General features: G+C 40.2%; 1 protein-coding gene across 1 annotated transcript in view; it reads left to right on the plus strand.

Annotated features, from left to right (window-relative positions):
• The first annotated feature begins 502 nt into the window (after window positions 1-502).
• The window catches only part of LOC122143992 (zinc finger protein basonuclin-2-like), a 140,746-nt gene continuing 119,057 nt past the window's right edge, over window positions 503-22,191 (plus strand). Inside the window, 2 exon segments of the mRNA XM_042754595.1 lie at window positions 503-565; window positions 1,266-1,399. Coding sequence (XP_042610529.1) covers window positions 1,268-1,399 — 132 coding nt within the window. The 5' untranslated portion in view covers window positions 503-565; window positions 1,266-1,267.

The following is a 22,191-nucleotide window of genomic DNA, read 5'->3' on the forward strand; positions in this document are numbered from 1 at the left end:
GGCATGTGACATTGTTTTTTTTGGTTGCATAATGCTTGTATAATGGAGCATAAACAACTGTGCCTGTCCTCGCCGGCTAAAGTCATATCACAGTCAAAAGGCTAGCTGATTAAAACCACAGAAACAAGATTAGACAGATATAAAGGAGGTTGCAGGAGCGCAGCAGACAGCAGGTCATCTGCTTTGGAGCTCGCATGCTCTCTTGCTCCAGAAGAAGTCAATTGACTTAGCGTGATTAGGCTTTTCTTTGACCCGCAAACAGTGCCTCTCATTAGGATGCTCATTTGAGCTGCGATTTCAGAGGCAGTGGACTGGCTGGTAATTTGCAACATCTGCCCCTCTTCGAAGCGCAGACACATGGCACTTTTGAATCAACTTTTTCTTTCTTGCTCAACAAAGCCCTTTGTTTACTCAGGATAGTTACCAGTCATCCGCTCCGAATGTGATTTTACATGCACTCTCTGGCACTAATATCAGTTTCCGTTCAACAGCGGCCAGACGTCACAAACGAAACATGCTCCATTTACAGTTCCGATCGACAGACAACCACGCAAATGCTGCTCGAGTGAGTAGAATTTTTTTTCCCCAGTTATCTATTTCATTTAAATCTGCAGCAAGGAAAACAGTATACTACAGTATAAATGATAAAAATGGAAGGTCCTTGAGTGATGCTAATTTAGACTGAACAACAAATTTAAATCATTTTGTATCTTAAAGTCACCAGCTTTGTCAGGCAGTTTGCATATCTTCAGCGGTTTGTGGCTTTTGTTCAGTTAATTTGTCTGATTTGATCAGACACTGCAAATAAAACATTTTTAAAATCCTGTTGTTAATATAACATTTTCATTTTCAATGGCATATTATAGACTTTTAACATTATTGTATAGGTAGCAATATATTATTAAATTGCTTATTATTTCAGGATAATTGGGACATTTTTTGCAGTCGTCTCAATGGCAAAAGTGTCCCCATCCCTGCAGGATTTGAGTATTTCAGTTCTAGACCTTCTTTCTTTTGTTGTTCACTGGGTGTTTTTAGTAAGAAGCTCAGAAGACTTTATAATGTTATGAAATCTCAGTATTTTTTATTTTTACTTGTTGTAATGCCCTAATAGCAGGAATTGTATTGTATGCTAGAACACTATCATCATAGTGCTGATATGGTCTGTTATCTTTGCTGTTAGCCCAGTATTTCTGATGTGATGTAACATAAAATGATTCCATTTAACTCATCTGTTCCTCCTTCTCCATGTCACTGAGAAACAGAGATGTGTTCACACCGTGCAGCACATGAAATCAGGAAGCATCAACAATCCCTCGGTGGGCTGAGTAGGCAGAGCACGGGAAGTATTTCGCCACAGAGGATTGGGAAAGCCCCGCTTCTCCGCCTGCAATCCGAGGTAGGAGGACTGTCATCTGCTGAGCGTTCACCTTTGATAAAGAGGGAAAGAAAAAGGCGTCGCACTTTATAACGTTCTAAAAACGTACAAGTCGCTCGCTTTGTAGACATGCTGGCTGCAAATCTGGCAGTGTCACTTTGGAATGGAAATGAGAGACACTTTAAAGAGGAGCACAACACATCATTTCCCAGCGGATGAAGATGTGGGTGTGCAAATCCAGTTGAGATAATGGAGATGCGTTAAACTTGATTCTGACAGTTTATGTGCCCCAGGATATTGGTTTTAAAAAGGGAAACAGAATTTTATCCTATCCTACTTCCCACGTCTATTGTTTTATCCTGAAATGTAACCGAGTTACAGTAAGTATGTTCTGTAAAAGTTTGGAGTAATTAGGTACGAGAATAATTTGGATGTGCATAAACCAAGTGTTAGCACCAAAACAGGCAATTATGATCAAGAACAGGAATAGGACAATAATAACAATAATAAAAAAAATTCCCACTTTATACAGTTATACAGTTGTGCTTTTGACTGAATTGCTTAGCAACTTTTATAATGGCTATTGTGGTTTATTATTACTATCCAAAAACAATATTTTATATTAATAATAGTAGTATTTAATTATAGTATTTAGGAAACAGTGTGTTCTTATATGTGTGTGCTCGTGATGGTCATTTTAGTTAGTTAAGACTTTAGTGATTTTAGTTAGTAAATACTTTTATATTGAAAGAGATTGAAAACAGGGTTGTAAACAAGCAAGTTCTTTTTACAGCTCGTAAGACACAGCCAACAAACACACTTAGCAGCGCTGTCATCAGAAATCACCCTGAACAGATGAAAGATGTTGCTTTCCTCACCGGACATTCAGACTGATGTTTTATTGTGAATATGAGATTGAGCTGAAGAATGAACGCTGTATCAGTAAGCAGTAAGGTACGAGAGGCCGTGCTTTATTGTGAAAAAGGCAGCAAAACACCAGCAGGGGGTCACTCATACTTCCTTACATAATAAACAGCTAATGAAACACATATTATATATTGATTGTTTATGTTGCTAAGGGTGTTGCGCTGTGATTCACAGAACCGTTGGGTGAAGGCATCGTAGCCGTGCTTTATCGTGAATAAAACACAGCTGTTGACCAATCAGAATTGGGGACTGGAACGAACCGTTTTATAATACAGTGATACAATAAGCTTTCACTGGAACTAAACATTCCTTCGTCACTCGTTCTAAAGTAACATTCTTGAATCCGTGGCGGAAGGAAGTAGTTCTGCATACAAAATGTTTTTAAAGACACTCTGTGGTTGTTTCTTATTATTTACACACTTGTGCCGTCGAACTGTTCTATAAACTAAATATCACGAGTAGGCCTACCCATGTGATATTACTCTGTATTGCATAGAGAGAGAGAGAGAGAGAGCATTGTATCTATTTATTAATTTAAATGTTAATATATACTAGTTGAAGGCACTGTAAAAAGTGACAACTGCAATTGTTAACTTAAAAAAATCTATTTTTATCTGATCAAACATAAAAATTAGTTGGTGCAAATTCACGCATATAGGTTCGTTCATTAATGTTAAACTTTTATAAAGCCAGATGAATTAGATGTTACTGTTTTTAGGTTAGCACTTTTTGCAGTGCACTCAATATAAAGTGAGCTCTAAGCTCTTTACAAACATATAATTCTCTGCGAGGCACAATGCAGCTCCTTCATAGCAGTGACAGTCAGTCATGTATTCTGTGCAATGGCTTGCAACCTACAGATCTGCATCTCTCCACTCGCCCATCGGCAAACCTGTCATCACGCGCCCATCCGCTTGCGTGCAAACACACCCGGAGCGCCGCATCCCAGGACGGGCTCCACTGTTGAGCATTTGTCCCCCGTGCATGAGTCTCTGGCTCCATCTGATGACCTTCTAACTGTCTTCAGCAGGCAGGGGTTTGGATAATGAGGGGGATTGATACGAGGGCTCTCTTCCTGTGGGCGATGTGAGGAGAAAGGGGAGCCAGCTGGGTGGAGGGAGCAATGCTTGCCCCATGTGCCTCTGTTGAATTGTGGGAAAAAAGCAGAGAAGTGATTCCCCTACAGGCTGTATCAGATTTCCCCTGAGAGGATCATGCAGCTCAAATAATGTAAGCCCCTGGCAAACACAGAGAACCTTTTCACTCCTTTGTTTTTGTTTATGCTTATGCATGTGTGCAAAGAGGTGTCCACGGCCATTATCATCTGAAAGTATAAGCATATAAGCATCAAGCGTATAGCTAACAAATACGTACTTTGTTTCCTTCCACCACGAATCGATGTTCCTTCTAGGGTGTGGAAAGTTTACACAAGAGAAGAGATCAATGGTAAAAAATGACTTCCGTATTGAGGGTGGATGGCGAAGGTAGAGCGAAGCACGCCTGGCCTCCTCTCTTAAGTCGAGCGACTCCATTAGCTTGACATTCTCCTCAGTGCCCATAAACAGGAAATACGTGTGGCATTTATCGAACAGACAGACAGTCTATGACAGCTGATGGCCGTCCCAACGGACCAAAACCGGTAGAAGGTTCAATAGCTCATCATCAACTGCCCTTTGAGTAATTAGACAACTGGAAGGGGTCTGACATCAACCAATACTTACACTGGGGTCCCACAAGTGGCTTTTTGCAGCTGATTTCAGAAAGGAAGCTGCTTTAATGTCATGTTTTTCTCGAGCAAATAAAAGAGTCAAGCTGCTGAGTTCATAACTCTTGTACGCAGTTGCTTAGAAGATGGCAACGATGTTTAATCGACTGCATTGAGCTTATTTCATGTAGTATAATCAAAAGAATTCAAAAATTGTGTCATAAGATTATGCAAGAAAATCGATTTCACAGCAATTTAACGCTACATCTACAAGCTAGAAGTTGCATCAAACATCAAACGCTGAATTACCGAACCCACGTGACCATGCTAACATATCCATTACTCATAATTCTTTAAAGGTCTATTTTCTCTCTTTCTGTTGTTTAATATCAGGGTGAGCGATGTACAGTAATATCTCATTTAATTAGGGATTTATGCTCTCTAACTACCGGGCATATGGTATTTACTCTGCCATGGCCTTGCACATCAGATGAATATGCATATCCTGGGAGTGGTGCAGCTTGTTACCCTGGAACAAAAATTCTACACAAGTTTAATCCCTGATCTATTATTTACCTCTTGACCAAACATGTGAGTGGGGCTTGTAGGCACTCGGCTTGATCAAAATGACTGCCTTGGGATTTTAGGGGCTTCTATTGGTCCAAAGGAGAAGAAGTCTGTCATTTGACTTTCCTCAGCCTTCACTCTTGAGAATCGAGCTCTGTGCGCACTGTGCGGAAAAAAGAAACAAGTCCATAATTAAACATTTTATGAGTGCTCTGTTCAGACAGTCTGGGGACACAAGTTTGGGAGATATATAGGAAATCAGTGTCCTCAAACATCTCTAAAGCAAAGTATTTTAGTGATCTTTGTGTGTGTGTGTGTGTGTGTGTGTGTGTTTGTGTGTGTGTGTGTGTGTGTGTGTGTGTGTGTGTGGTGTGTTTTGTGTGTGTTTTGTAGGGGGACTCTCCCTTCAAGTGAAATCTAAAAGAGGTCCTGATGAATGTTAGGCAAATATTAAAAACAAGGACAAATACTGATTCTAACACATTCAAAATCATTGATTTCACACAGCGTTACAAATTTTAGCTCTGTCCATTGGTCCCATAAAGTCATTGCTCAAGCCAGTTTAGGACATGATTATACTGTTCAAGAAAACTGCTATGAAGAGCCCCATTATTATTATTATTATTATTATTATTATATTATTTATTATTTATTAGTCAGGTTTTCAGTATTTTTTTTAATTCAGAGTCTGAAATGTAGAAAATGTCGCGGGTTGGAAAAAAAAAATGTTGTGAGTAAAAAAAAAAAAAAAAAAAAAAAAAAAAAAAAAAAAAACAAAAAAAAAAAAAAAAAAAAAAAAAAAAAAAAAAAAAAAAAAAAAAAAAAAAAAAAAAAAACAAAAAAAAAAAAAAAAAAAAAAAAAAAAAAAAAAAAAAAAAAAAAAAAAAAAAACAAAAAAAAAAAAAAAAAAAAAAAAAAAAAAAAAACAAAAAAAAAAAAAAAAAAAAAAAAAAAAAAAAAAAAAAAAAAAAAAAAAAAAAAAAAAAAAAAAAAAATGTAAAAATATGTTTTAAAAAAAAGGAAAGAAAGGGAAAAAAGTGGATTGTTTTTTGTGTCTGCAGGATTTTTAGACGTTTGTTTAACATAGTTCTGTTCATACCATTTATTGTTAAAGCTACAGTGTACACAGGGTTTACACCAACAATGCTAGAAAAAATTCCCCCTCCTTATTATAGAGCTAATATTCCAGTAACTATATTAGCTTATAATACTCTACTCTTAAAGACCAATTTAAACATACTATAAGAAGATAAAACACTACCAAATGTACTAGAAACTAGAAGACAATTACCCCAAATTACAAAATGATAATATACTAAAATCATCTCTGCTAGAAGATAATGCACTACCAAGTAGCCTACACTAGACTACAATATATTACCATGTTCCTTTGGACGTAATGCAGCAGTCAGAGAGAGCTGACTATGCAGAAGAAATAGCCGGGAGTGAGTAAGACAGTCAGTTTTCTCTTCCCGGACAGCCAGAGATTTACCCCGCTGCTTCAAACTACCCACCCACTTCTGTCCCGCTCCAGTCCCGGCGGAGAGTCCGACACGAGCGGATCTGGAGCAGCGGAACCCGCGCTGGGCTTCTGGATCCACCGAAACAGCTTCTGTTTCAGCAGCGGGCTTCTTTCGCTTTACACGCGAGTGACGAGAGCTAGAACTGCTGCTCTGCGCTTTCTTTTTGCTTTTCAAAATCAGTTGTGTGTCTCTTCTTAACGATAAATGACTGCCGTTGATCTTCTCCCTAATATCATTCTCGGTTCGAAAGTGAGGGGACAAAAATAAAGTTTTGAGTGAGTTTAGAGAGATTTGCGTAAAGAAGAGCAGAGGAAGAGGAGCGCGTCCCCCACATGAGGGCGAGATCCGACTGAACTTCATTCTGCCATTCACACAATATGAAGAAATGGTGAGTCTGAGCGATCGACACATGCACTCTTTACCATAAGCCTCATTAATGACATGAACAAACATTATCCGATGTATAGCGCGCGCTGCGATCAGAACGTCACGCGAACTTTAATAACCACAAGAAACCTATCAGTGAGCAATAGACGAACTTAAAACGCTGTTAAGCGCTATTCTCTCTCCTAATGACTCAGTTTACTGAAGTTTTATCCAAAGTGTTAGTCGGGCATTTTAATTAGAAAATCTACCGCCCTCAGCATATTCACAAACTAAAGTTAAAGAGAAACTGCTTTACCTGGGGATTGCGCTCATCTCGCTCGTGCTTTATTACTCTTAAATAAACACTCTGTAGGAGTGCACGTCACTTTTGTATAAAAGCAAATCAAATCATAAATATAGAAATAAATCAAAATGTTAAGGGTCACGTGAAAATCGTTGACACCATAGACACATTTAAAATCCATCCATATCATCTGTTCTTTTAGCTCGACTATAACAGAAATATATAACGTGCAATAATATAATTTATGAATATTCCTAATGTTGAAAGAATATCCTAAGTATCCTTTATTATAAGCAACTTATGAGTCAAATAAAATCAAATAACTTCACCCAAATGTTTATGAATTATAAGACAAAATGATTCAGCCCTCATTTTTTTCTTTTTTTTTTTTTAAAAAAAAAATACTTTTTTTTAATGATTTTTAAATGGCAGCAGTCATCATGATTTATTTTGAATGTATTTTTGTACATTATTCTGCTGAGTAGTACAGTAAATGCAACCATTTAAAAAGATAATTTACAGATTCCTCTGCAACCTGTTTGTGACAATTCCAATATTTTAAACTGCTTTTTTTCTTTTTTCTTTTTTTGTATGTGTGAGTTATTGTTTATTGCTTGTTATCATTTTGCTGAGTTTAGAGAGAAAGTGATTTATAAGGGCAGGTGAACACGGAGGCATTTCAGTTTCAGAGAACGCAGAGACAAGAGGAGATATCGCTGAATATATACAATCGGGGGAAAAAAATCTCCCTGTTCCTCTACTTCATGTTTTATGAGGTTTTTATAAGGTTTTTTTTTTTTTTGGTCCTAATCTCAGCAGCTGTCTGTGACGGGGCACAGTTGTTTAAAAGTGCTGCAGTCAAGAATGACAATTTGCATTCCAAGAGTGTCATTTGATGACTTTTATCTGCACGGCTCCCTTGACTTGTCTGGACACTTAACATTTCATCTGGTCCGTGTCAAGAGTCAAACGCAGTTATGTCCCCTTTCTCAGTCTCTATCCTCCTCTCTTTCTTTCTCTTTGTCTTTCTCCGTCTCATCTCCTCTTTTCTTAGAAAAAGAAAAGAAAAGAAAAGAGCGTAGGTTCAGGGCAGGAGTATGGGAGTAATGAGAGGGTGTGCGAGAGAGAAGGAAGGAGGAGGTGAAATGAAGAGTTGCTTTCATGTTGCGGCGCAGTGGAAGGCTGAACTTGTCAGCTGTGTTGTTGTGATTCTCCAGGGGCCCTGGCAGAGTAAGAGGGTAGATGATGGTTAGACGGTTCAATAAGCGCACGGACAGGTAGCCCTAGTGACGTCCCCCGGAGACATTGTCTTAATGAAGAGCAGGTCCACTTAGCCCTGTGTTCTCTGACCCTCCACCTACTCTCTCTCTCTCACACACACACACACACACACACACACACACACACACACACACACACACAGCTCTCTTGAACCTCTCAGTGAGTTGTGTTGGTGACGCATGTAAAATTGTCAGTTTCTGGGTAGAAATCTAGGACTTAATAATAATAATAATTAACATTAATAAACAGACAGACTGTTATGTAAAGGGTGGGTCACAACACCTGAGAAACAGTGAGAGCACCCAGCACAGAATGTTAATTAAATTGCTTGTGATGTTAAGTACATTTGTACTGTTAGAAAAGGCCAGCTTTTGAGGCATTTTCTTCTCCTTTGTCCAGCTGTGGACTCTTATAAAGTACCCTGTAAACAGTGGTAACTTGCAATTGCTACCTTAAAGAGCTATTACTGCCTGATTGAACTCTGTAAAATAATGTTAAAATACATTTTATACCTTAAACATATTTTGTTTGATAGAAAAACTATTAAAGAACAACTACAATTGCACATGCAGATGCAGAGATCATTTCAAAGCTGCTTTATATGGCATTTCATTTTATGTGGCTTCATGGTTTATTTTGAATTGTACTCTGTATTTTCTAATGCAATGTCACAATGCATAGTCATCAAGAAACAACATATTTAAAAAAAATAATAATAATAAAGTACGGGTTTTTCCTGAAACATCAATTGAATGCAACAAAAATGTATTAAGTACCAGAGACATCTCAGAAATTATGCTTTTTTTTAGGTTTTGTGTTTTTCTGCTGTATGCACACAATAAGCACAACAACATCGGCAAAGTGTCCAACAAACATACTTTTTAAATTAAAATAGCATATTAGAATTTTTCCACAACAAGAGTCATATTGCTGTGATTCACTGCCAAGGGTATTTTTGTTGCAGAATATCTGTAAATGTTGAGGTAAAACAGAAATGCTGCTAGAACTGGATTGATGACCTGAGGAAATGATAGTTTAAGGGTAACCTCTGCTCTCTTAAAGAACTAAGACAATAATTCACTTCTGTTCGTGGAGTGAAGCGCGCTGGGCCGGGGATGTTGTGGATCTACAAGCTCGCACAAACCAGAAGCCTTGCAGTAACTAAAGTACTCAGTGGGGAGGTGTATGATTATTGTGGGTGATTTATTTTTTATACGGAGGTACTACAGAATAAGATGTTTCACATTGTGTTGTACAGAGTGTGCTGGAAAAAGAGGAAACAATGGGATTTCCAGAAGTGCATTTGTCTCTTAATAAAAAAGAACAGGGATAAACCCGTTTAGCGACCTCGTGAGGTCCGAGGAAAGGTTTGATTAAAACGTGTCACTTCTGACTGAGCTCGGACCGGAGTGCTGAAAGAAATAAGATATGACTAGATAAGTGCTAGGTCTTAAATAAATCCACCAGAACTGCTCAGAGTCGATGTATGATATACAGTGTACATTATAAATGCATGTTTTCAGACTCAATATGGGACCTCTCTTCAACTAAGCTAAATAAACAATCATTTTATTATTACATTTTTATTGTTTATTTTTTCTTCATTTTTTGTACCTCACTATATAAGTGAAGCTCTTTGGAGTAAATCGAGCGAGTTAGTAAAGTTAAAGGTCTTAAAATTTTATATTTATAATTTTACATTATGAAAATACTTTTTCCTAGTGTTTTTTAATTATTTTCTGTTTACAGAAAGGGATAGGAAACATTTATTTTTTATGTTACAAACTAATTACTATAAAAGTACAGCTTTGAGTTTGTATATACTTTTAAGGTGTGTTGATAAGTAATGGTATTGAAGTGTGTGTGTGTGTGTGTTTAGGTGTGTGTGGAGCGAGGGACAGTGCAGCTTTTGAGCCGTGTCTCTGAGAGCTCTTTCATGTGACTGTAACATTCCACTAATGCAGTCACAGCAGCGATGCACAAGACGAGACATGCGTCCCCTCCGTCTCATCAGTCGCTCTCTGTCTCGCTCTCTTTCTTTCTGTGACCTTAACATTTATCAGAGAACCCTGTGCAAAATTCCTCTCAGCATCTGTGGAATGGGGGGAGCGAACATGTTCACACACACACACACACACACACACACACACACACACACACACACGAGCACGTTGTGTTTCCATGTTTGATGGGTTCATTCCAGAGGTGTAATGGTTTTTCTACTGTACAAACTGTATTTTTTATCTCCTAAACCTGCCCCTCACACAAAACTACAGGCACTTTTAAGATTCTCAAAAAAACTTAATTGCTTTGTACCTAAAATCCGATCCATATTATTTTATTATTATGTTTTTCTTCCATGTTGTTTCTTTCTGTCAGTTTTATTAACATCAGCTAGGCCTCTCTGTCTGAGATTGAGGGAACAATAACAAAACAGCCCCACTGTCACCGTTATTAGATTCCTGCTTCTTTACCAGGCAACCTCATATTAAAAGAGAGAGAGGGAGCGAGAGGGAAATGAGCCGTGGATAGAGTTTGCTGAGTGTGTCAAGGACATGTGCCACATGTTGATAGCACTGAAGAGCAGGGGTGAGGAGGACACAGCGAGGAGGACAGCGTCTGCTGGAGAAGTTTACTGCTAACACAAACAGTTAGCGCGGGAATCCAGTGTTTAACCGGTGTCATGTACACAAGTGTTTCTCTTTTTCTTTATGGTTTTAAAAAAAGTAGCAACAAACAGCAATGTACCTCAGCATTGCCAAAAGGTTACTGCTGACTAGAACTGCTTCAACATCACTCAGATCTGTGCTCACTGACTAATTGGGGCACGTATTAGTCTTCTCACCTCAAAGCTTTAACTGCATTTTTTTGCGAAGAGCTCAGACGTTTTTTTTTTTAACTATTTTCATCACTATAAGTCAAAGAAAGATTTTTTATTCTTTTTAATAGGACAGTGTAGATTGTACTGTAGCTCCTATCATAGAACACAAGACTTAATGACATTTAAAGGAAAATTCGGAAGGGCAAAACAACTGATGTATTTATGTAGTGGTCAACATTATGCCACAAACGCTGTGGACTGAGCTTACATTGGAATTTGCATTGGAATAGACCTTGGACTAAGTGAAATAAAAAACAACGTTTTAAGCTTTTAACATGACATTACTTTTGGGCCAATATAAAGTTCTTAAATCGGTCAGTCAGTCGACCAGTGTGAGGCTGTGTTTGGCATTAATGTTAAAAGACTACCGAAGCTACTCCAGTAGAATAATATGCTTTTCTTTAGCACAAGAAAGCCCTCTTGCAGATGTTTCGAGGTACGGTCAGTGCTCATGGACTCCCATGTGATTGCTATTATTTCTCAGAGCCATTCTGGAGGATGTGTAGATTTATGACATGGGTTGCATCATTATAACTTATGCCACTTACACAAGCTATTCATCCAGTGATTAAGAACAATCACGTATATCCATAAACATTAATGATTTGTTAAGCAACTGTTGGTTTCCAATAAATTTCTTGAATTTCCAAACTACAGTAAAGATTAATATCTTACCTGGAAAGCCTTGGGGAGAAATGCAATAAAGCCGTTTTTCTTTATTAGGACTTTTCTCCTGGCCCTCTCTTTCTTTCTCCTTTGCTAGATGCCAGTAACCCAACAGCACCCGAAAGAAAGCAACAGCTCTGGCTCTAGTGAGTATCCTCCCTCCCAATGTTTCCCGCTATGAGACACTTTTTTAATTTCTTTATAGATATATATCTGTGCGCTATAGTGAAGTGAAGGCTGCTAATCGATATTCTCTTATTGGGTTTGTGGTTTTGGTCAAATATCTCTCTTGGTTGTGCCTCAGGTTAGGGGCAGCAGACTAATAAAGCATGTTGTGTCTCAGGGGCAGAAGCAGGGATGAGTATGGATTAGTCAGTGTACCCTTCCTGTGAACATACAGTACAGCTCGAATCTGGAGCTCTGTCTCTGTATGGAAGGCTTTATTCATGTCCTAATGGAGCAGAGAGTCAGCACATGTCAAACAGAGATGAAGGAGGTCTGCAGAAATGCTCTCCTGCCTGTATGTTTGTCCTTGGTTAAGTCGGATTGCCTGTGGCCAGTCCTGTGTGGCTGGTGTCTGAGGAAACTTATGAAAGGAGCCATTCTATTCAGTAGCTCTGAGCTTAGAGATTAGGACACTGAACTATGCTGTAGAAACCTTTATGTGTGTTTAAAGAGCGCTCATTGTAAAGGGTCCACCGATGTGTATTATTAAACGTTTAGGTAATAAAACACCAAAATGATCTAAGGGGTGTCTTAATAATCTACTGTGATACCTGGATTTTCCTCTGTTCTTTTGAATTCACTCGAATAACAGCTCAGAGAGGGGAAGTGAGACGCAATGAGTGCCACTCGCAAGCCAAGCTGTTATTACAGACTGGAGCACCCTGTCATAAATACTCATAATTAGACGCTTCCAGAGACCTAATAATTTTACCATGTAACACAAAGTATCTTGAGTGGCAAGTCACTTTCCTCTCTCCTCGGGTTTATTTACTGCTGAAGTGAGCCTGTAGTCTCAGTTTCTGCTTATACCTGGCTAATGGAAGGGTTGGTTAGTACAGTAGCTTGGCTGGTGACACCCTGTATGATTTCCCCTTTCAGCGGTGTCGTCTGAGCAAGCCCTGCGTTCATGTTTTCACATGTAAACGCCACTCTGTTTCACTCCAGCGCTTCAGGCCTCTTTTATGAGCCTATGAAAATTTCAGCTGCTTTTTTGACTCGAAGAAAAAAAAAGTGTTGCAAAAATGCTTGCTTTTTTAGGCCAAAGGACCTTCATCAAATATCATTCAACTTATAGACGGGTCTTTCATACCAATTTATGCCTATTTGCAAGATCCTCATTTCTCAGATCTTGCTGGTCAGGAAGCCCACATTAAATGTTAAGAGCATGTTGGTATGTTAGCATAGTGCCTTTGTAGCTTTCATCCAGCATGTCTTTGTGAATCTTTAGCTAAGGCAGTCCAGGAGTTCCCCCGGCTCCCACATCAAAGCTTCTCGCATCTTCTTTCCGGCCACAGTCCAGCTAGCCTGTAGAGTGCATTAGCTCAGAGCAAATGTAGCATGTTTAGAGTGCCACCCAATAATGCTAGCAGAATATGTGGCAATGTTCACATTTTGTTACTACACAAAAAAAAAATGCAAAATTCCAATAAAAACAAAAGAAGATGAAGGAGGAAACAACAAAAAGCATATGGCAGATCAGAACTTTGTACTCATGTTTGTACAACTTAGCCCAAATTTTCTGCACTTGTGTGTATTTGTGTGCCTGAACTAAACATCGACATGTGCACGTACACCAGCAATTTTCTCCACTGTTTGGTGAGTCCACTGGATGGTCATACTCAAGATCTGTGCCGCTGCTTTTTTACTACGCAAAGAAAAATGGCGATAAAACAGCAGAAGGGTAAAGGTGGGAAATAACAAAAACAGATAAATGAATTCAGAAGTTTAAAGAAGAAGGAGGTTGTAGTGTGTATGTCTCACGGGTTCATTGTCAGCAGAGTATACTCAGAAAACTTTGAACCCAATGCGGGACGCAATGATGGGCAAAAAACAAAGCATGCCCCAAGAGATGTTTCCTTTGTCAAGGAATATCTAAATTCATATGTAACAGTTTAGCCTTTGAGTTGTTCAGATTGTCCATTTTCTTTCCTCCTGTGGTAACCTGACTAGGCCAGAGTTCTTCACAAAGTGCTAGAATCTTTTCTGGTCCTCTTTCATATCACTGTGGATGCAACACTGTAGCTCAGAGGCCACTGAGCTCTGAGAGAACTTTAAACCTGTGCTGGTCATCTTGCTCTTCAGCAAGCAGGTCTTTGTGCCCTTAAGCAGGGTTGCAACTGAACGACTTGCTACAAAAATACAAATTCTACAGCACACATAATGGGATACTAAAAACAAACAGCACTTGATGTCTACCTGAATCCTCAGAAACTGAAATGGCACAATAATCCAGTATTCACTGAGGCTCAGAACATTGATAGGTTTTTCAGGCAGGGCTTTTACAAAGAGATTCTGTACAAGTTGTTTTCTGACATTGCATGTGCATTCATTCATTCACACTGCCAGAGCAAGAGGTATCCTCTTGTAAACCATTGTATTGCATATGGCAGTGGTTCTCAAACTTTTAAGCCAGCGACCCTTAACGTAAGATTGACAAGACCACAGCATACACAAACAATAATCAAAACAACTTGATTTAAGCTGTTTGCAATATTTTAACTATATTTACTATAGATCAAATTCATTGTTGCTTACCTTTCAATGGGTTGGGTGTACTTTTTGGGAGCCCAAAAGCTTCATCCGTGGCCTGATGGTGGATACAGCTACTTCATTTTCAACATCAAGACGTGATCTGTATTTATTTTCTATGTATGTAACAGTGGAAAAATTCTGCTCGCACAGATATGTAGATCCAAAAGGAAGCAGTACATCAGTTGCCACACTGGATAACTCTCTGTATTCATTTGCTAGAATAAAGTTTTTTATGTTCGATCACTGGACAGCTCCAGCAAAGCACCTTCCAGATTTGTGGGGAGACGAGTCCTAGATTCAGAAAATGGTTACCGTATCCAGTCACACAATTCTGGTTGTGTCTCTTTTGGGAAATACTCATTGAATTGTTCCAAAAGTGATGTGTTCTTTCAGGCTGCTGAGACTCAGTCCACTCTCCTCCAGATTGTCCTCAAGCTCAGGAAACATCTCCACATTACCTTGTTCAACTCGCTCAGCTCATCTTTCCAGTTTTTTCATAAATGTTCAACTTTGTAATTCATTGTCAGGACATTTGTGTTTGGCCCTTGTAATGACAGATTAAGCATGTTAAGCCTTTCGAATACTCTTGCCAAATAAGCAAGTTTTGACAACCAATCTGGATCTGTCAGGTGGTGGGCGATTTCCAATTTTGAGTCTTTCAACAATGAGTGCACTTCTTCATAAAGTCGTCCCTTGTGATAACCATTGGACTTTGGTGTGAAACAGCAATGCTTCGTGCTGTGAGCCCATCTTGGCTAGTAGTCTGCTGTTTAATGGACTATGTGATTTACAATTTTGATTGCACATTTCAGGACACTATAGAGTTCAGAATCAAGTGTTCTGCTGTGTAGCAAGAGACTCGCGGTGAATGATGCAGTGTGGACTTTAGGTGAGGAGCCACTTCTAAAACCTTTGCCTTGAGTCCCTTGTTTTTACCTACGATTGCACCTGCACCGTCAGGACATACACCAACGCAATCATCCCATAAAAGTCCCATCTCTTTTATTTTGGTGTCCAGCTTGCTGAAAATGTCACTGCCTGTACAAGTCCCCTCCAGTGCTGAGCAGAAAAGCACATCCTCGTGCGGTTTTCTGTCAAATGTGTATTTGATGAACGCCAGCAACTGAGCAGAATTAGACACATCAGCAGATTCGTCGACCTGTAGTGCATATTTTTTTCCCATTTATCCTATAAATCAATTGACTCTTTATGTCTTTTGCAATATCATGTCCACGGCGAGCGAAAACAGGACAGTCATAAGCTCATTGGTCCCAGTAATATTACTAAGGTCTTGATATGGTCTTGGATTGAATTTTTCGATATTCCGCAAGCTCTCTGACAGTTTGATGGCAATTTTTTGGAATCCGGTACAAATCTAGTTTACCATATGTAAAGGGCTGAAGTCATAGTTGGAATTTATATACGAAAATGTTGTTATCTGGAACCCAACATTAGAAAATGTTTGCGTAACATTAGAAAAGCTTATTGATACATTGAACAACATTCGGCTACTTCCACAGAAGGTTGACTGGCTTCAGCCTTTTAAAGTGGTAAACAGAAGACAGCATTCAACAACAATTCAGACTCAGTGTTCCACAGAATTCAAGGCAGCATTTGTCTCTGTGTTCCAGCTAATGATCTCCTTCGTGAATTCATACATGACAAGAAGAGTGCAGACCCAACCAATAAAACATGATACAGTACACAAACGACTTCCTTACAGTCTAGAGGGACGTGATTGCAAACCAAGTGTACATCTGAGAGATAAAATTTCTTTGGAAACCTACAGTAAACGGTTCAGAAATGTTCAGCTTTAAATGAGGGTTTCATTTTATTTAGCTGTGCAAAGACCGTAATGGAAATGTATTTATGATTCCCTGTGACCGACTCTGAATCTGCCAGTATGTTGCATCGGATGAGTCTTTTTAATCTTGCTGTCACCTACGAGTTTCCTGTGCAGCCTCTGGCAGCTTTGCAGTCATGTGATTTAATGTGGACTCTGTCTCATGGGCAGGCCAGAGAATTGTACAGTTATGATTTCTGAACACACTCACATTATAATCAGTGTAAGGCTTACTTTAGCCCCTAATCCTTAAGTGGATAAGCTAAGCTTAATTAGGCTAATCAGCAGTATAATTAGCTCCAATTACATTTTATTGGCCAGATAACAACATATCTTTAAGTGGGCTTAAACAGCATTGCAAAAAAGAATGCGGTGGCATCTTCACAATCTTTTCACAACCTCTCTCTCTCTCTATATCTGCTAAAGTGCATTTTTTGTTGTTTAAAAGCTATGCCTTTTTGTCAGTTTGCTGTGATGCTGTCAAGCTTGCGGACCAGGTTTGTGCTTGAGTTTACTGTGGATCACCTTGACAATCAGGAGGTTCACTCATGTGCCATGGCTTGACAGCGTGTCAGCAGTTTGGTCACTTAGTTCATTAAACCTAGCGAGATGTGCATTGGTGCATTGAGGGTGAACCCAATCCTGGCCTGACAGCAAGATGGTAGCCCTCCAACTTTTAAGTGATTCTGGAGTATTCCGGAGACACAAACTGCTTTTGCTTTTGTTGCTTGCACATTGTGACTTCTGGGAATTATAGCGTCTCTGTCTCAAAACCCACTGATTGAATGTGTGTTTAACCTTTTGGGGCTTACTGTGGGAAGCATACGTCTATGCACAGCTTCACTGAGAACAATAATTAAATTCATAAAACACAGTCTATTCTGTCTCCGTGTTTGGTTACACATTTATCATATATAAAAATCAGCGTGTGCAGTGTTTGTCCTTGTAGAAAACTGGGATGAGCAGCAGGACAGGATCTTGTCAGTTCTTTATTGGTCACTGCCAAGACAATGAGAGCTGACACCACTGACTTCCTCTGATAATTTCAAACATGTCGTAAGTTGACTTTGGGTCGGTAGAGCTATTAGCTCGGCAAGGAGTTGAGTCGCTGCGGGTGTTAACACCCACCTGCTGAAAGACTTGGGCTCTGTTCCAATTAAATTTTTTTATGCCCTTCTCTGGCTAACTTCCCTCCGTTTTGCAGACTCAAATGTACGTCACCACTTACGTTGCTGCAATGCCCACTACTGGCGGAACATGTTCAGTGGGTTTACAGGGAACGCCCTAATGATGCCCTAATAAACGCTCGATCACTTTAAATATGCAGATTTATTATTTTCATTCTGTTGTCTTTGTTGTTGATTTTGTTTTATGGCCTGTATGCATGCTTGGCCCGTTGAATAAAAAATATTATTATAAAATATATTATATTATATCTCAAACTAATTAATATATCATACACTAGATTTGTGTAGTGTGGAGTCAATTTAACTGTGTTCTGATGTGGTGTCATGGTCGTGTTGCATTGTGGTATATGGAGCTGCCTGAAGTGTACATAGGAATAGACTCCGTCGATCAAAGTCGAGGGGTCAAGGTTCTGCCCATAAAAACAAAGTGGAACACACTTTAAAATGCCAGCGGGATCCCCTCGATGGGAAGTTCTTGGGGTAGTTCGCAAGTGTACTTCTGAAAATTGAAGTGGATTATAGTGTCTATATAAAGAAGCTGTCATACTAGATGATTTTTCTGTCGATTTCAAGGATTTTTTATATAGTCGCTGGAGAATCAGGGAGAGTCAATGCCACTGACTCTTGAAATCTACAGAAAAATTGTCTTGTGTGACACGTGCTTTATACAGACACTTTATGAAAGCTGGTCAATATTCTATAAAAGCAAGAAAAAAATAGCACACAGGAATACTGAGGAGTACACACACACACACACACACACACACACACACACACACACACACACACAATCTAAATTAACTGGTTTCATACAACAAGAACAAATAACTATTTACATTTATTTGTGCCAGCAAAACTAATTTGTATGGGTTATATATGGTAGAAATATCTCTTTAAGGTAACGATTGCAGGTTAACACTTTTTACAGTATACATATGCTTACACGTAAAGCTACTACATATAATCTGCACTTCATCAATTTAAATATTAGTTTCATACCAAAATCAGGGCTTTCCATTCCAGGTTTGCTTTACTCAAAGAGCATTATCATTGTAAAGATGCATCTGGAGTGTGTTGTCAAACATATACAACCAGTTTGGCATCTGGGGGTACAATGGTAACATCTGGAAACTATATCTGATATCTCGTCCCTTTCACCAGGGGCACAACAACCTGATGTACAGGGGGTGTGCAACACAAAATTTGTAAAACCAGCCAAATAAATCTGTGTTTACATACTGGGCAGGGATTAGGTTCTTCACATTTTAAGTAGCTGTCGTATGCTTTAACATAAGGCAGATCTACCGCAGAGCCTGAGCTCAAGTAGTCTGCTTGAGCTTAAAGTTCCCCCTCCCTTATTCTGTGTGTGTGTGGTTCCGTTTGAAACAACTTCAGCATGCTCCAACACTGGTTTTAATAACGTTACAGGGAAGTATCACATAGCAAGTAGCACGGACCAATCATTTGCCCTAGGCTTTTGCAGAAGTTCCAACACTTTTTCCACTAAACCAACAGACAAGGAGTTAGAACTCATCCCCAAGAGTCGAACAGATGTCCGCTAGTGTGCACGCATTCGAGTGCACACAATCATGCTATTTCGACTTGGCTGATGCTTTTTTACAGTTGCCACCACCATCTGGACGGCCCCGAACACATCCCAGACCCCTCTTTTCTCTCTTTCCCTCATCCTGCCTTCCTGCAGTTCATATTTCAGTTTGCTCCCAGGAGCTCGCAGGTCTGTGCCAGACGGAAATTCGCTGAGGCTGCAGGAGCCCCTCGGAGGCCACACAGAGGAGGGACAGGCCGGGAACAATCAAGCCCAGTGCTCCTGCCTCTTCGGCAGCCTGTAAGGCTGCTCGGGTCCTCAGGGTGCCTGGTGCCTTTCTCTCACCCTCGCTCCCCTCGTGCCCCATCTCACTCTCTCTCTTCCTCTTTCACGCTCGTGCTGTTTCTCCAGCATAACGGCCCTCCTCTGTCTACTCCCCAGGGTGGACCGAGAGGCCATTCAGTCATTCGTTGTCCATCAGATGTGTTTACTCTTTCCGTGACAGCCAACACATCTGGAGCGCATATTCAGGTTATTCCAGTGCCACTAGACACATTCCATGAGATCATTTCAGATGTTGTTATGGCGATCTTCTCCCCTCGGTGTACGGCAGGGTAGGGAGGTGAGGGTACGGGGTACGAATGCGAACACTGGAGCTACTATTGCTGGGGGGGTTGGGGTAAGTAATTACAGATCCCATCGCCCTCCCGGAACACCAGCCTTGAGCTATAACGGAGTGCTGCAAAGTGACATTCTTCCTCGTTCCTTCGCTCTCTTTATCTCTTTTTCTCGTTCTGTCTTTTTTTTTTCTTATCCATCGGCGCATTTCAGGTCCTGGCCTCTCCCCCTGAACATTCCTGTGCCTGTGTGTGACTGTGACGGCTGTCATCAGGCAGGAATGTCCAGCTCTCCCACCTCGTCCACCATGCTCTTGGGTGAAGCCCCCCTCCCGACCCTCCTCCTCCGAAACACTCGCCTTCTGAAAATGTGTTCCTGCAGATGTTGTCCATTCAGTGCATACCTTTGATTGGCTGGCTTCCACAACAAGCAGAGTAATTTGCAGATATTCAGTGGCTTGTTTTTGAGCTCGAGAGTGTGCGAGCTATTTTATCTTCTATTGCTTTTACCAGTAAAAGGGAACATTTACTTTGCCATTTGTCGGACACATAACTCCACACAAATGTGTTGACGAAAATGTTTTCTTCTGTTGTTCAGAGAAGAAAAAGACCTTTTTTGTCAAAAAATATCCTGCCCATTAATAACGTATTTGTTCTGCCCTGATAGAAATGGTATGTGCTTAGTTTGAAGTCTAATATTCTTGTGACTCCAAGGGCAAAATATGATTTCTTCATGCGAGTCACGACATCTGCAGTTTCTAATGGTCTTAATTACCATTGCCCAATCAAGCCATATTTGTCCAACATGAAATGATCCAGGTTTTTTTTTTTTCTTTTTCTTTCTTTCTTGACTACATTCAGCCAGACTTACTGGACTTTATGCATTCATATTTTGCAAACACCAAGGGTACCCATGCGATTTAACCACTCTCTTCCCAAGTCAGACCTCTTCCAGATCTCTCTAAGTCTTCTTTGGTACCACTGTCCCATGATACTCTTCTGCATAGCTGAGCTGCAAGCTACACAAAGCCTGTGACCCCCCACCTCCGCACTTTTCCAGCAATCCATCACTCCCCCTGTTTTCCTTCTGTACCAGTACAGTTTTCGTGGTTGGGGAGAGCTGTGTGTGATATATTCAGGGCAATGGTGTTCATTTCAACAACACCCATAAAGCCAAGACATAATATTGTACATGGCTTTGTTCCCCAGTCTCTCTTTTCAACCTTAATAAATTATGTAGATTAGAAAAGTAGAAACACATTGTGCTGATAAGAGGTCTGATGCATCTGGATGGGGGGAGTGGTGGTAGTGAGAGCCTGGCCGATTGGGGGGGGGGTCAAAGAGAGACATGAGCCTGTTTAGTCACACTTTCTCTTCAGTCCTGGCCCCATATGTTAAGAAGTGAGGAATAACAGCGGTGTCCCAGTTGGAAGAGACTTTGTAGGCCACTGCCAAAAGAAAGATGATTGTCTGTGGTGGGAGAGTAAAACAGGGTCCTCGAATGGTAAGGAAAAAGCCAAAAATGTTACACTGTGGACAGTTAGTGTTAAACTATTAGGGGCCGGAAAGCCTTTGTCTGCAGAAGCTGTTGTGTTGCAACACAAATGAGAGACTGTAGTGGAATGTGTGTGTTGGAGCATGTGTGATGTACAGTGTGTGATATTTATTCAAGAGGGACTCTTGGAGTTTCAAGTGCTGGACATGAGATACTGTTCCCTCTCGCCGAGAGCACTCTTTTCTTTCTTTGGAAGTGTTTCAAGACCACCTGAATCACCATTATACACGCAAAGGGGCCAAGCATCGAAACCGTTATGTTCTTTTCTCATAACGAATGACATCGAAAACCCTCGGCTCTCTTTTGGGGAATTTTTTATTTCTGCATTGTCAGTGCTGACTGTGAGAGCTCTCTTTAAACTGACACTCATAGTGAGAGAGAAAACACAGGGCTCTTACAATCAGGGTGTGACAAGGTTTTACTCAGAGTCTCACATGTGTTGTTCTCCCTCCCGACCTCCTCTGAGACACAACTCGGCAGGACGATGGGATAGTTTTCTGTCTTAAGAGACTTTCAAAGGCCAATGGTGAGAGGGAAGCATTTGGAAGAAAAGTGAAAGCACTTTTCTTCCTCAAGTAGGATGTTGTGTGATCTAAGAAATCGGTCAATGCCTGCAGTAAAACTCAACATACAGTACTGTCAATTAAAAGGCGCTAATGGTACAGCACTATTCCCAGCAGTTCCGGCACCGAGAGCTCTTCGTTTCCTCTGGGGAGTTAGTTAGGTGACAGAACTGCAACATGTTTACCAATCAGCAGCAGCACTCATGGTTCCTAATGAGAGCGAGAATGGAAGGAAAAAAGGAAGAGAATGAGAGCGAGTCACTGTGAGTCATCTCATTCGTGCATCATCTCATCCACATGTGTGTGGGGGCGACATACCTGTCTACACAGATGGATATCTCTGACTCGCTGTGGAGGCGCGACTTTGGAAACTCTTGGCAGGTCTAGCAGGGGAAGTCCCCTGGACGACGGATGAGGCAGCGTCTTTGGGGCCTTTTCAAAGGCCGGAGTTTAGAAAGGGAGAGGACATGATGAAGAGATCAGGAAATGCTCCATTTGCATTCCTTAGAAGTCTGATGTGATTTC

Source organism: Cyprinus carpio, unplaced genomic scaffold (genome assembly GCF_018340385.1).
Source record: "Cyprinus carpio isolate SPL01 unplaced genomic scaffold, ASM1834038v1 S000006552, whole genome shotgun sequence".
Classification (NCBI taxonomy): Eukaryota; Metazoa; Chordata; class Actinopteri; order Cypriniformes; family Cyprinidae; genus Cyprinus; species Cyprinus carpio.